The 13,000-nt window shown below is 40.6% G+C and overlaps 1 protein-coding gene across 3 annotated transcripts; it reads right to left on the bottom strand.

The window, feature by feature from the left end:
• Positions 1 to 1,188: 1,188 nt before the first annotated feature.
• Positions 1,189 to 11,849, bottom strand: kpna5 (karyopherin alpha 5 (importin alpha 6)). Of its 3 annotated transcripts, none has more exons than XM_053880834.1 (14): positions 11,700 to 11,849; positions 10,661 to 10,794; positions 9,052 to 9,153; positions 8,853 to 8,952; positions 8,684 to 8,778; positions 8,317 to 8,448; positions 8,064 to 8,152; positions 7,895 to 7,994; positions 7,641 to 7,804; positions 7,094 to 7,172; positions 6,904 to 7,029; positions 6,688 to 6,815; positions 3,710 to 3,888; positions 1,189 to 3,529 (listed from the first exon to the last, which is right to left on the bottom strand). In XM_053880834.1, the coding sequence occupies exons 2-14, from the start codon at positions 10,787 to 10,789 to the stop codon at positions 3,342 to 3,344; spliced, it is 1,611 nt and encodes a 536-aa protein (XP_053736809.1). In that variant the 5' UTR covers positions 10,790 to 10,794; positions 11,700 to 11,849; the 3' UTR covers positions 1,189 to 3,341. The 3 variants fall into 3 exon arrangements, with proteins under 3 accessions (XP_053736809.1, XP_053736811.1, XP_053736810.1); XM_053880836.1 differs by having other exon boundaries at positions 9,079 to 9,153; XM_053880835.1 differs by having other exon boundaries at positions 11,730 to 11,796.
• Positions 11,850 to 13,000: the final 1,151 nt, after the last annotated feature.

Raw genomic sequence — 13,000 nt, 5'->3', positions numbered from 1 at the left:
GCTTGTCTTCCTCAACACAAACTTGGTTTCTGTCCCCCATATTTATCTTCGAGCTGGGTATATGGACTGCTGAATAATTCCATACTTCTACACGCACACACACTCGCAGTCATGTTTTTTTGTGTGTGTGTGTGTCATCGATATCATGCTTTCCCCAACCTCTCACTCTAACCCCCCCACCCGTATCCCCCCGACCCCATACAGTATTTATGGATGGTCAATAATCACATTATCACTACATGCAATCTCAACAGTAAAATCTCACCAAACTCACAAGGACAAAAATCAAGTAAAAATTTAGACAAACCTCATCAGGTTTCTTTTGTATTATTTAATTAATTTATTGTTAAATTATGTATTATTGCTACACGTAAGCTCGATTTACATCCCTACTACACACTAAAATCTCACCGAACTCCAAACAGTGAAAACAGTGTCACATTACACAAACCAATTTGAATGGTTTAGTATTTAGTAAATCTACCGTCTAATCTATATCAAAACTCAAGCTTTTTTTTTTTTTTTTTTTTTTTTTTTGGAGTAGCGGCTGATGGGCCAGTCATCTGCAGATCGCATCAGATCCCATAGCTCCCTTCATTATGGTCACTGTAACCTGTGGATGAAGCCGCTTCGTTTTTCAGGATTAAAGACCAGGAGGAGATGTTCTCACCCAGCTTTTACTGTCGCAACTGCTCTTTATGGTGGTTCGGTCTCTTGAATGAAAGTACCCAGACAGGGCCTGAAAGCAGTTGACCCATCCGTGCGTGTTTTCCCCCCTAGCTGTGGTCAGTTGAGAAGGGACACGGACATCTGTGTCCAACTTCACATCTGTGTACTGGAGCGTTTTCTCTCCTACCCATTGTAATCGTACAACATGAATGTATGTGAAGGTACTACATTACATCTTCATTCTAATCAAGTTTCATCACCAGTCACCTTTACCTTATATAAAGGACTTCATTTAAAGTCATGGTTTTCTCATCTCCACAACTGACCTCACCAAGCTGTAAAGTGGCATCCTTAACTGTCATATTATGTAAACATTCATGCTTATAGCATCTGTATTCTTCCGTCTGTTTCTCGATCTTCCCTTCATGTTTAAAACACGTCATTCGTTTATATCAAGTCTGATTATTTCACCCCTTTCTGACAACAGAACACGGAAATACACAGTATCATGGACCTTCATATGGAAAACAAGTCCATTTTATTTTCAGCAACACAGCAAGAATGATATATTAACTCATGTTAGTTGTAGTGTATACCACAAAACAGATTTATAGCATTTTAATTTTCAATAATCCATAAATGAGCCACACCATTGTATGTGCGTTTCCTTCCCCACATTTTGAATGCTATTCCTGTTGGGTGTCCACTTCAAACGTGACAGTCCTGCGAGGAAACGCCAAACAGAAATCGTGATGCTGTGCTCTGCGGCATCTGTGCCAGAACAGTGCACCCACTTTGTGGGCTCATTGACACCTGTGGTTAATGACCCTGATGCAGAACACATCACTACTAAGCAATCCAACAGGAGCAGGAGCTTTGCTGCTACAGGGAGACAGGGGTTATGGTTATATCGTACTGGGCAGGTTTGAATAATATGATAGTAAAGTACACATCAGCATCAAAGTCATTTGCATTCATGCACATGTGGTGGATGGTCGCTGCTAACATGAACGTTCATTGAAGGCAGATTCTGAAGGAAGGAAGACTGCTCTTCTGTAAATCAGCCACAACTTGTGCCACGTTTTCGCAAATGGATCAATTTATTGATTTTTGTTACACCATAGAGTGTGCTTCCCCACACAGGGTTAGGCAGCCATGGCCAGCGTCACTTCCTGACAGACTTGGGATCCGTCCTGCAAGGCTGCTTGCAAGAGTTCCAGAGGATTTCCACAGAGAGCCACAAGCGCACGGCAAATGAATCCCCAAACTGAAGAAAACCAATAACACTACCAAAACCTGGAAACAAAAGTAGACAATCGTACGAACCAGAATTATTAGAAAACTATAAACGACTGAATGTGCTTGTTGTAACTTCTCCATTACAAACATTTTGCATTTCACGTAAATAGAATTTCAATGTTTGGCTCTCCGTTTTCCACCTTGCTGAAATCAAACAAGTATGACAATCCAACCATGCTCAGGGGTGGAGCCTCAGGAAAGGAAATCATCACCGCACTTCTATCGCAGGGCCTCAGAGAAGTCGTGACAAAGACGGGAGGAGATCAACACCCCATTAACTAAACGTACAGAGGAGCGGCAGTAATCATTCCAACTGCACAACTTCTCTAAGCCACTTAAATACTTTAACACTTTCTTACAAGTATATATAATATACAAAACCCTCTGAATAAATTGACTACTCCTGTCACATAAAGAGAAACAAGTGCAGGCAGAAGACTGTAATGTAGGATGCATCAAGTTGCTAGATCAGGGAGACGATAGAAAGGAGCAGAAGCCTCATCAAAGTGTTGCTCGCACTGCATCACGTAACAAAGACGGCACCGTCTTTACACAATTCCTGCTTCTTGGGAAAAAAAAGGACTTAAAAAAATGTGAGTACAAGCAGCAAAAAAAAAAAAAAAAAAACCCACACAGTTTCAGAATTCTATCTTACGTTTAAGGAAGCAGCCGGGTCCGAGCTGAAAGCAGCGAATGAGGAGAGCAGCTCCCCGACAGCTCTTAGAACACCAGGAGCCCATCTGGCTTTCACCTTTTTTTTTGCTCCTCGAATCGATGGACAGTGTTCCAGCTTCACAATCCTGAACCGAAGCTTTGAGGTCCACAAGCTTCATTGGTCAGGCATCAACCCGCTTTTATTCAATGTTTATATTCAGCCATGATCAAAAGAAAATACTCTTCACTAGGATTTTGCCTTCCTACTTCCTTTCTGAGAGGTGAAGAGGTAGTTCACATTCAAATCGGGATGTGGGTTCTGATGACTGACTCATTTTAGGTGGACAAAACAAATGGCATCAACAGAACTCAACTAAAAGTTAAGTCATGAAAGAAGAGAAAAGAAAACAGAAGATCAAAAACAGACAAGGTGTTAATTTGATGAGCCTTTCCACCATGTTGGAGGAACCAGCAACTCCAAATCGGCTCCTTCACTCTCAAACAGCTTTGTCACAATTCACAAGTCTGAGTATCCGAAGAGATGATGGTGTTGCAAAGGACTGGTAGTGCTAAAGGTCTGAAGGGATAGAGCTATTGGAGCTGACCCAGGAGAGACCAGGTGAGTACCGAGGAGGCCTGGTACGCCAGCAGACTGCCATCTCTGCTGCAACTTTAGTCACCAGGAAAAAGGCAGGTGGCGGAGGAGCAGGGGGGCTGGATCAGAGTTGGAAGCCTTCCATGGGCCCTTCCTGCTGCTGGAAGATGAACTGACCCTGATTCTGGTCCACCTGTGGCACCAGGCTGGCATCCTCCTCATCAACACCAAAGTAATGCTCGATCAGATCGAAGGCCTTCTGATAGATCTCCTGGTTCTCATGACTCTGCAGAAACTCAATCTTGTCCAGACCTAAAACACACAGTGAGTGGTTAAGGTCAAGCCATCTGTGTTGGGGTGTCTTTGCTGCAGAGGTCATTTCATGAATAACTAATTCAGTATGTTGGATGGGTGAGAGGATGAGTCGCACAAGCGGACAGGTCAATAGAGTCAATAAATGTCAGGGCTGAAGCAATGCAAGAATTCTCATACCATAAGCCTCCTCGATCAGAGCACAGTAGGGGTTGATGCCTGTCCCATTCTGTTTGGACTCTTGTTCTCCCAGTCTCAGGATGTTCTCAAGACCATTGAGAGACACCTGCACGATCTTGGAGTCCATGACTGTCAGCAGGTCGCACATTGGCTTGATCGCATTGAGTGAAACCAGGTACCTGTTCACAGAAATTCACTTTAGGGAGAAACATCTTTTGTATAACAATCAGATTCGTCAAGACTCATTATTTCAGCGATCAGCTTCAGCCCTTACTCAAAGAAATAAAACCTTTCCAAGGGGACACAAAGGTCATGTCTTATTTACAAAATGTTTTTCTTTTTCTAGAACTCATACGTCACTTCTATGAGTTTGTCATGATGCGATACACACTTAAAGATGTGCACTCCAACATGCACATCTTTGCATGTCAAGGCCATGAACCAAAATGTTACACCGTCACCACAAGCCTATCCGCAACGTTAATGTGATCATTGAAGACACACTTTAAAATTTACTGTACACATGGTCACATGAATAGGATGTCAGTTGGACAGCAGAAGACTCCTTATTCTTATGTGAAAAGTGGGGCTGCAGACACATGCTGTCTCAAAAGTAGACCTTCGATATTTTATGTTAGGATTGCCAGTAAGTACAAAACACAGGGAAGATTTTAGTTAGAGCAAGTATCTTATTCACATCATACTATAAAAAAGCAACAACAACATTACAACATGGTCACAACACCAAATCGCAGCAGCATGTAGAGTAGACGAGTGTGGGGGACTTTGGTTTGTGATGACGGATTTAAAGGGTACTTCCAACACAAGAAACAGTTACCCAAGTTACCCTTTGTTCACGCACCTGACTTGGATAGTGCATTAGGACATGATTAACATTCATTAGTTCAGTCACAATCTTATGATCTTAACTTAATTTGTGTCATGTATTTTTGTACTATACATAAGCGATTGCTTTGAAGGCAGTGAACTACTTTCATCAACTCACATCACCGCTGCTGACACCCATTGAAGTACATTGAAGAACTATTATGGTATGGTGAGCAAACGGTAGCTCAAAATATATGTGGATGAAAAGATCGGTGCACGACTGAGTGAACAACTGTGGAGGAAATGGGAAAACTAAGAAATCAAAATTGAATGCGGTGAGAATGCAAACAACTTCTATCAATGCTCAATATCATACAGTACATAATAGGGCTGGTCAATTAAATTTTTAATCTGGATTTCGATTATGTAATCCTATGATTATCAAAACGAGATAATCGTCATGAAACAAGTATTTAGCCGGACATTCGTCTCATTCCGTCCCAATGCACCCAAACGCGGTACCAGGCCACGTCCCCAGTGGGTAGCTACTGCGGAGGGCACAGTGAGCCACTCAGGGTGAAGCTCGGCCTGTCAGCGAGAGAGCTCGAGCCTTTACACGGAGTGGGGGACCCTAACATTAGCCACTGTTGGCAGCCAACTCGGTCGCCTGTACAACGGCGGCATGGTTTTCAGCGTCAGAACCGCAGAGGAGCAGATGCTCATCCAGAGTCACAGCAACAGTGCTCAAGTCACAGCAACAGCGCTCACTGCTTGTTGGAGATGTTTCGAAAATCAATGATTATTTGGAAGTGCAGAAATGCATTAAAACAAACCCCTGTGCTCAACCTGAGACAGGGGTGATAAAATCAAGTGCTCCTTGTCATTCATGATGCTGCAAACACGCAGGAAATGCTCAAATATGAAAGAAACATTTAACCTAAATGATGAAGGTTAAAATTAACCGTTATATATTTTACACATTGTTTAATTGTAGTTCATTGTTCAATAAAGTTTGAAAGTTCAATGACAGCAAAATCTTAAATTGAGTTGAATAATTATTTGAATAATCGTGATTATGATATGAATCAAGATAATCGCCATTATCATTTTTGCCATAATCCTCCAACCCTGGTACATTACATTCCAATATTCTAAGACCATCAAAAGTAACAAAAATGTTAGTTATGCTGCAAGATTAGTTAGTCTCTGATCTCCTCAAAGTTTCACAGTACACCGGACACATAGGTTTATATCAAATCTAATGATCGACCGATCATCAAGAGGGTCAATATTTGGAATGTTCATGGCATTTCAGCAGGGTTATTTTTTTTCATCTGTATCGATCAATCCAAAAATTCAAAAGCATGGCAACCACAGCAGAGGCAATTTAAAGCGAAGGCTGTCACACACATTGCAGAGAGAAAGGTTTCTGCGTGTGGATAGAGCAAATACACATCATGGTTAAAGCAGAAAACTCTCTCAAAAAAGTAATATAACAACCCACGTCAGATGTGGAGATCAATCCAATAGAATAAAAACCATGTCCCTGACTATAGATGCCATTATTATATAATGTTTTCTTGAAATAAATTTGTATGATCATGGACAAAAAATTCTCGACAATCACCTCATGTGGCCTCGTCTGAGTATAGAGATGGCACCGGTCAATACATCAGCTGATCAGATGTCCAACAGACATATGTGTGGATTTAATCAAATCTCGACTGTTGAGAGCTTCACTGTGGCTTCATTCATTTGTCCCCAGCTCTCAATTAATGCAACACCATTCTGAAATTGATTTACTAAGAAATACATTTGTACTTATTTAGAAATGTAATTCAACTTTGTGGACGACAAATGCATTGTTCCAGGGGCGTGTTGGTGACTCTTCAAAACAAGTTGACTATCGACCAACAATGTAGAAAAGGGAACTTCCACCAATCACATGTTCGAACCAGAGAGAAGAGAAAAATAAATCCTTATATGAACTTAAGTGATCTTATTCATTATAACTTGAGGTTTACATGCATTCAAGTCACACATTTTCCTTTCCTAACAAACATTCATTGACAACGAGATATTGTTTAGTGATGCTCTACAACTATCAACAGTGAACCATCTCAGCAATTTCCCCACAAAGTCAAACCTACCTAATTTGAGCTGGTGTGCCCCCGGATGTGGCATTAGTAATTGCCCACGCTGCCTCTTTCCTTGTGCGGAATTCTGCCTTCTGAAGTATCTCAATCAGCACTGGGAATATGTTGGCATCAATCACATTCTGAACAGAGTAGAAGGGCTTTCAGTATAAAAACATTCATGTTGACATACATTGAAATACACAGTTGGACAAGCAGGATTGTCCTGACCTGAATTTGAGCTCTGTTTCCTGCAGTGATGTTAGATACGGTCCAGCATGCTTCCTTTTTGATGGATTCCTTAGGACTGCTGAGCAAGTGCAGCAAACATGGCAGCGCTGAACAGTTCAGGATCACCTGGAAAGTTAAGAATTGCCTCAGTTACATCTGCCACACTTATTTATGTGCAATGCATATATACCTGGGTCTGGATGTCATCTCCTGTAACAATGTTGCCCACAGCTCGCAAGGCAGGAGAGACCACCTTGTAGTCACTGTGCCTATAATAAAAAATGTTACCAGGCCACATTAGATCGACGCTCAATGGACATCTAGATAATTAACTGACTTATCAGCATTGATCAAAATGTAACCTCAATATGGACAGGATTTAAAAGAAGTAAAGGAGTGGGTTGTTAACAAGCGGGTGACAGAGTAAGATGATGCTACGGAGCACGTACTACATTTTGCTAACAAGGATAAATGTGTGGAACTTTGTGACATTCTATAAATCTATTATATCAAAAACAGCTGACACACAGTGGAAATGATAATTCTGATAGAATCAGCAGCAATGTATTAAATGTAGATGTTTGATTAAATAATTAAATAAAAACAAAGCGACTCCTTACAATGACAAGAAAAATTATAAGCTATCCAGGCAATCAGCCAGGACAACAAATTGTAGTTAATCTTTAACTGTTGCTCAAAATAAAGGCCTGTTGGCAACTCAGCAAAGGAACACTTACATGAGCAGCTCTACAAGCCTACGACACACACCAGAATCGATGACAGTCTGGATCTTTTCATTTGGACCATCAGAGAGGTATGACAGAGCCCAGCAAGCATCTGCCAGCACATCAGGATCACTGCTGAACAAAAGTCTGGACAGCACACTGAGACAGGGAGACACCTGCACAACGGGGAAAGAGAGATCATTTTTCAAAGTAAATTAACCAATGTGCACTCCACAAAAATACTGCTTGCAGAACCATTTGCAAACCTTGGAAAAGTCTGGAGGAGGGTTCTTGCCACGGCACAGATTAGAAAGTGCCCAAACAGCATTGCGAATTGTTGTGAGACGGTTGGACTTTGCTAGCAGCCTTGAAGAGAACAAACTGAGACTTGGACAATTGGACAGAAAAATCATTTTCATAGAAAAAGACACCTACTGCTGCAGAGACGGTAGGATGCCACAGTTGAGGACATAGTCTCTACACTCTGCATTGTCACCAGCTATGTTGCCAAGTGCCCACACCGCCTGAGAGACATAACATTAAGATAAACCAGCAGACCAAAGCATCAGAAATTAATTGAAAAGAAAACCACAGTAATAATGATTGGTAGTAAATAGATCATCTAACATGTAACGGACATGGAAATGATGGTACTGAATAGTAATGCGTCATTTTATCAAGTTCTCACCTGTTCCTGGACATCCTCATACTCTGAGTTTAGTAACTCAATGAAAATAGGAACAGCACCTGTTTCAATCACAACCTTGGTATGCAGGAAGGTGCCTGACGCAATGTTGGTTAGAGCCCAGGCAGCTTCAAACTACAAGGAGCACAGAGACGATGCATATAAAAAAATGCATAAATCACACTAAAGATAAAGACTCATTAAACAACAAGAAAGTACAACATTAGTCTCTGTCAACATCAACGATAACACAAGAGGATTACTTTGAACTCATATATTGTTACTGTTTGTAGACACCTTTGATCCTACAATTCACACAAAAAAACTCCTTGGTTAAAAGATAATCCGTAATATTCATTACAATTATTACCTGAAGTGTGCAGTTTTCACTTCTTTTTAGAAACTCCACAAAACGAGTCACCACACCAGGAGTAGAAATAACTTCATCAATAGGAGGGTTTGGTTCTGCAAACAGAACAGAGGTGTCATCTAAGAATCAAATAAAAAGTGAATGATAGCGTTGAAAGAACAACACAAACCTTTGGAGAGTAACTTCCTAAATTTTTGGGTGGCTATCAGCTGATGATCCGGGTCCTCAGAGAATATCATCTGTATCATGTCAGGTGTTATGACTCCATCCTACAAAACAATGAGATAAATTAAGCAATTATAATTTTCCAGATTGTATCGCACAGGACAAGACCAAGTGGAACAAACTCCATGGAGGGTAACACGTACACCTGAAATAGGAACTGTTGAGCTCACGTCTGGATCCTGGATTGGACATTCCAACATTGATTCTTCATTGGAAGGTACAGATACATTTCTTCTTTTAAAGAGCTGTAGATACAGAAAACAAGAACAGTTACCTGGCAGTTATGAACTGAAAATCAACACAGAAGCTCAAAACAATAAAATGCAAAGGGAAACTTCAACTTTAGTTAAGCAGTGGAAGTAAATACAGAATGAAATTTGATGAGTTTGAGTTGGATAGAGAACTGGCACGTGATCTAGGCTCATTAGTTCAGCATTTTCACATCATATTCTGTCAGGCGTTTTTTTTGTTTTTTTGTTTTTTTATTACTACGTTGATTGCTCAACAAAGCAGTTTCCTCAACACACACACGTACAGCTTCTGCGGATATCCATTCATTCAGTCAAGTCTGCGACAAATAGTGAACCACAATTGTATGTTGAGTCAAAAGATATGTGGTTTCACTGACGCCCGAACCCACTTTAAGAGACTGGATCAGGTTGATACCCGATACCAGGATCGGGATCAGTGCATCCCGAACAACAGGTCTCCACACTACACTGAATGAAAAATACAATTCTAGTTTGGATTATAACAATGGGCGCATTTGCCCCATATTATTGTTTTTTTTAGTAAGTTTGTGTAATCAATTAAAAGTGACTTCTATGTGTTATTCAGTTCGGTGTCGCCCGGTCGAGACTTTAAAAAATAAATAAATAACTAAAATTGGCACTGGATATCGGCCAAACTACGACCAGTGCACCCTGGTTTGCAATCCTTCTTCCTTCTTCTGTAGGACAGGACTGGACTCACTTCAAGAAAAACTTGGGAGGTGGGCAAAATGACAAAAATATACAAAAAATTATGAAGTGACATTTTTTATTTCAGCACAATTTTACATGTATTTTTGAGACTAGTTTGCATGTTTCTGCTCAGTGCAACTAAGCTACCTCTGTTGGTAAAACAGCTTTAGAACATATCACAATTTCCTCTTCTAGAAAGCAGACATAATGACATATTCCTATCATTTTGTCAACTTAATCTTACTTGCACTGTATTACAGTTGGTATACAACCTAATTTACCTTTTTTCTGCATTATTCTATTCTAGTTTTGGGGCTTTTAAAGATAAATTCAACATTCATTTGCTTAGATTGCGTCATAACAATAATAACTCCTTTGACTGTTTTCATTATGGGTTGAGTACTGCATTTATTTTTAAGCCAATTATTAAACAATGAGGGAAACCTTGCTGCATAGATGCACAATGAGTGTCAATAAAGTTTTCATGTGACACGGTTGTTAGCTCCGTTTGCTCTGCAGTGCAGACAGACTTTGGCGTCATGGGTCAGACAAGAAAACTGTTATTCTGCCATGAGTCAGCATAGATCTATAGTGTATAGAATTGACAGGGATGATTGATAAGACCTCCTCACTTTGGCAGATTGTCCACATCATTCAATATCATTCACATCATTCATTTAATATTGTCATATGACCCATTCCAACAACAAAATTCTGAATAAAAATCATGAATACTCTCCTCTCAGTTAGTTACCATGAACGTGCACATTTAAATGAACGCTTTTTTCACCTGCTCTTCTCGTTTCTGTTTGCGAAGCTGGATGCCTTCTTCTTCTCTCCTTCGCCGCATCTCTTGAGGATTCAGAGCTTTGTTTTTATAGCTCTTCATCCTTAAGTTCTCACTCCCAGGACTTGCCATCGTGTCTGAAAAGTATGACACAGGACATTGCATTTTATTAAAGCTATGTGTGATCGCTTAGAAAAGCAGCACCCTTGTACAATGGAAAACATGATTCTTCAAAACTACCGATAGCAAACAAGAATGACCGAACTGAGGCACAACTCAGCACCACTTCTTAGCCAGCAAGTATCCTCGAACAAAAAAAAAACCCCAAAGGCTTCCATCAGGATTTTCTGAAAATATCTTGAAATGACCCCAAAACGACCAACTACGGTATTTAATATTAGGTTAGATTTTGAAGTAATGCCTATTGTGATTGACCGGTACGCTGAAATGACAAGTATTTCTAAACACGCAATAGTGAAGCCATCGAACAATATGCGGTCAACATAGGGGGCTCTACTCTAAAAAGGGAAAACCATATTTCAGAACTCCGACTTCAACTTTGGAGCAAAACCATGTCGAGATCAGACAGACAACATGGCCAGTGTCAATACATACATTGTAAGATCGGGTGCAAAGAAGAAGACACTCATGTAATATAACCTCAAGACTGCTGTTTCCATTCAACATGATGAACTTTACGGTCTCATAATGGCAACTATATCAGAAAACGTTGGGTTGTGCCAATATAAAAAATAAGCTTATTATAACTCCCGAGACCTACGTCTGTTTAAAATGACCACGACTATGCACATCAAAAACAAGACTGGTGTCACACGAATATAGTGATGGACTGTCACAGACTTCTAAATTTGAAAAGGTACATCAGGTTTTTGGTGTCACTCCTAGCTACCAAGAAAGCTAACTGCTGAGCTAACGTCACAACCCGTCGGAATACGCATTGACTATATCAATTCGTCAGCGAATTCAAAGAGAATCTAAAACACATGTACATATTCTCACTTTCTAAACTCACTAAACCCACCTGACAATGAGTAAAAGTGCACAAACACACCAAATCCACAGAAGCTATCCCACCGCTGCCTCACACAGCAAAATGGCGGCTGTTCAATTCGTTCCCATCAAACACTTCGCGTCAACAACGCGCACGTCACAGCCTCAGCTGCGTCTTTTGTATTTGAACGCAATACTCCGGTCAGCCTTTTCAGCATCGAATTTGGTTCCTTCAACAACAATATCTACAAGACAACCTCCTTCATTTCCTAAAAGATTCCACTTAAAATAATTCATGATTACACAAATTCCGATTTTTGTTGCTCTTCCACGGTGATCATTACTACTTATTATTCAATAATTATATTTTTAAAAATTGTGCCACTTTGTGGCGATGTCTCCAGAAATTTTAATACCCAATAATTTGCATTTTATATATGTATTTGTGTATTCATATATAGAACCTGTCAAAGTCACGCTGCATAATGTTTTAGGGTTACATGACATCCTTGTTGGTACTAAGAGATGTTTTGTGACCACTTACTCAACTTTTGCCTTCATCCAAATGAACGGATATAGGTTAGTGGGTCTGGTTTCCCGTCATGAACCTTCTTGGCCCAGCTCAATTCCAGGTTCCCTAGCCCCAATCTCCACCTGGTTAGAGTACCAACTACTCATTGCATAGCCACACCTTCCATACCAGACGATTCAAGGCTGTAAGGGAAAAGTCGGGTCCATCCTACCAGATCCACTACATCTGCCCGTTGACAATATTTTTGGCGCTCAAGAGACTCATATTGTCCCGTCACTGGGTTGTGTACTCAAAGGGTTAGGAGGCAGAGGTCGATTGGGGTCATTTCAGGTTTAAGGTTAACCATGGAGTCATGACCCTCCTCCTGTCATAACCCACTCCTTGTATTTGTCTCTCGTGATTTCAATGTCATTGATGATCGGGTACACTGTTGTACATACATAAGGGAGACCTATCCCTTATTACGGGGGTCACCAAACTGTACCATACAGGACTGCAGTCAGTGCAAGTTTCTGTTCCTCAACACCTCCACATGGGTGCATCAATCAGGTTTCAGCGCCAGAATAGCCAGTCAATGGACTACAGTCTTCAGACTCCAGACAGATTTGTATTGGTGGAGCTCCTTGTGCTACTTGGGTACTAACAAAAACCTACTCTCACTGAGGCCCTCGAGGATCTGTTGGGACACCCCTGCCTTATCATGTCTCATCAACATTTAAACAAAACCAAATGAAACTTTCCTTTTCCACGGCCCTGTAATGAAGAGATATAAGAGTACGTTGACTTAACCGATCTAGGAG

This window comes from Synchiropus splendidus, chromosome 12 (genome assembly GCF_027744825.2).
Source record: "Synchiropus splendidus isolate RoL2022-P1 chromosome 12, RoL_Sspl_1.0, whole genome shotgun sequence".
Lineage (NCBI taxonomy): Eukaryota > Metazoa > Chordata > Actinopteri > Syngnathiformes > Callionymidae > Synchiropus > Synchiropus splendidus.
The sequence above is the reverse complement of the archived record's forward strand: the minus strand, read 5'-3'. Positions and strand labels throughout refer to the sequence as shown.

Coding starts and splice junctions, on each gene's coding strand:
- kpna5 (XM_053880834.1), bottom strand. CDS start 10,789: ATGGCAAGTCCTGGGAGTGAGAACTTAAGGATGAAGAGCTATAAAAAC. Junction 7,805..7,894: donor CTCCTCCAGACTTTTCCAAG/GTTTGCAAATGG, acceptor CCCGTTGTGCAG/GTGTCTCCCTGTCTCAGTGT. Junction 7,030..7,093: donor GAGATGACATCCAGACCCAG/GTATATATGCAT, acceptor TTAACTTTCCAG/GTGATCCTGAACTGTTCAGC.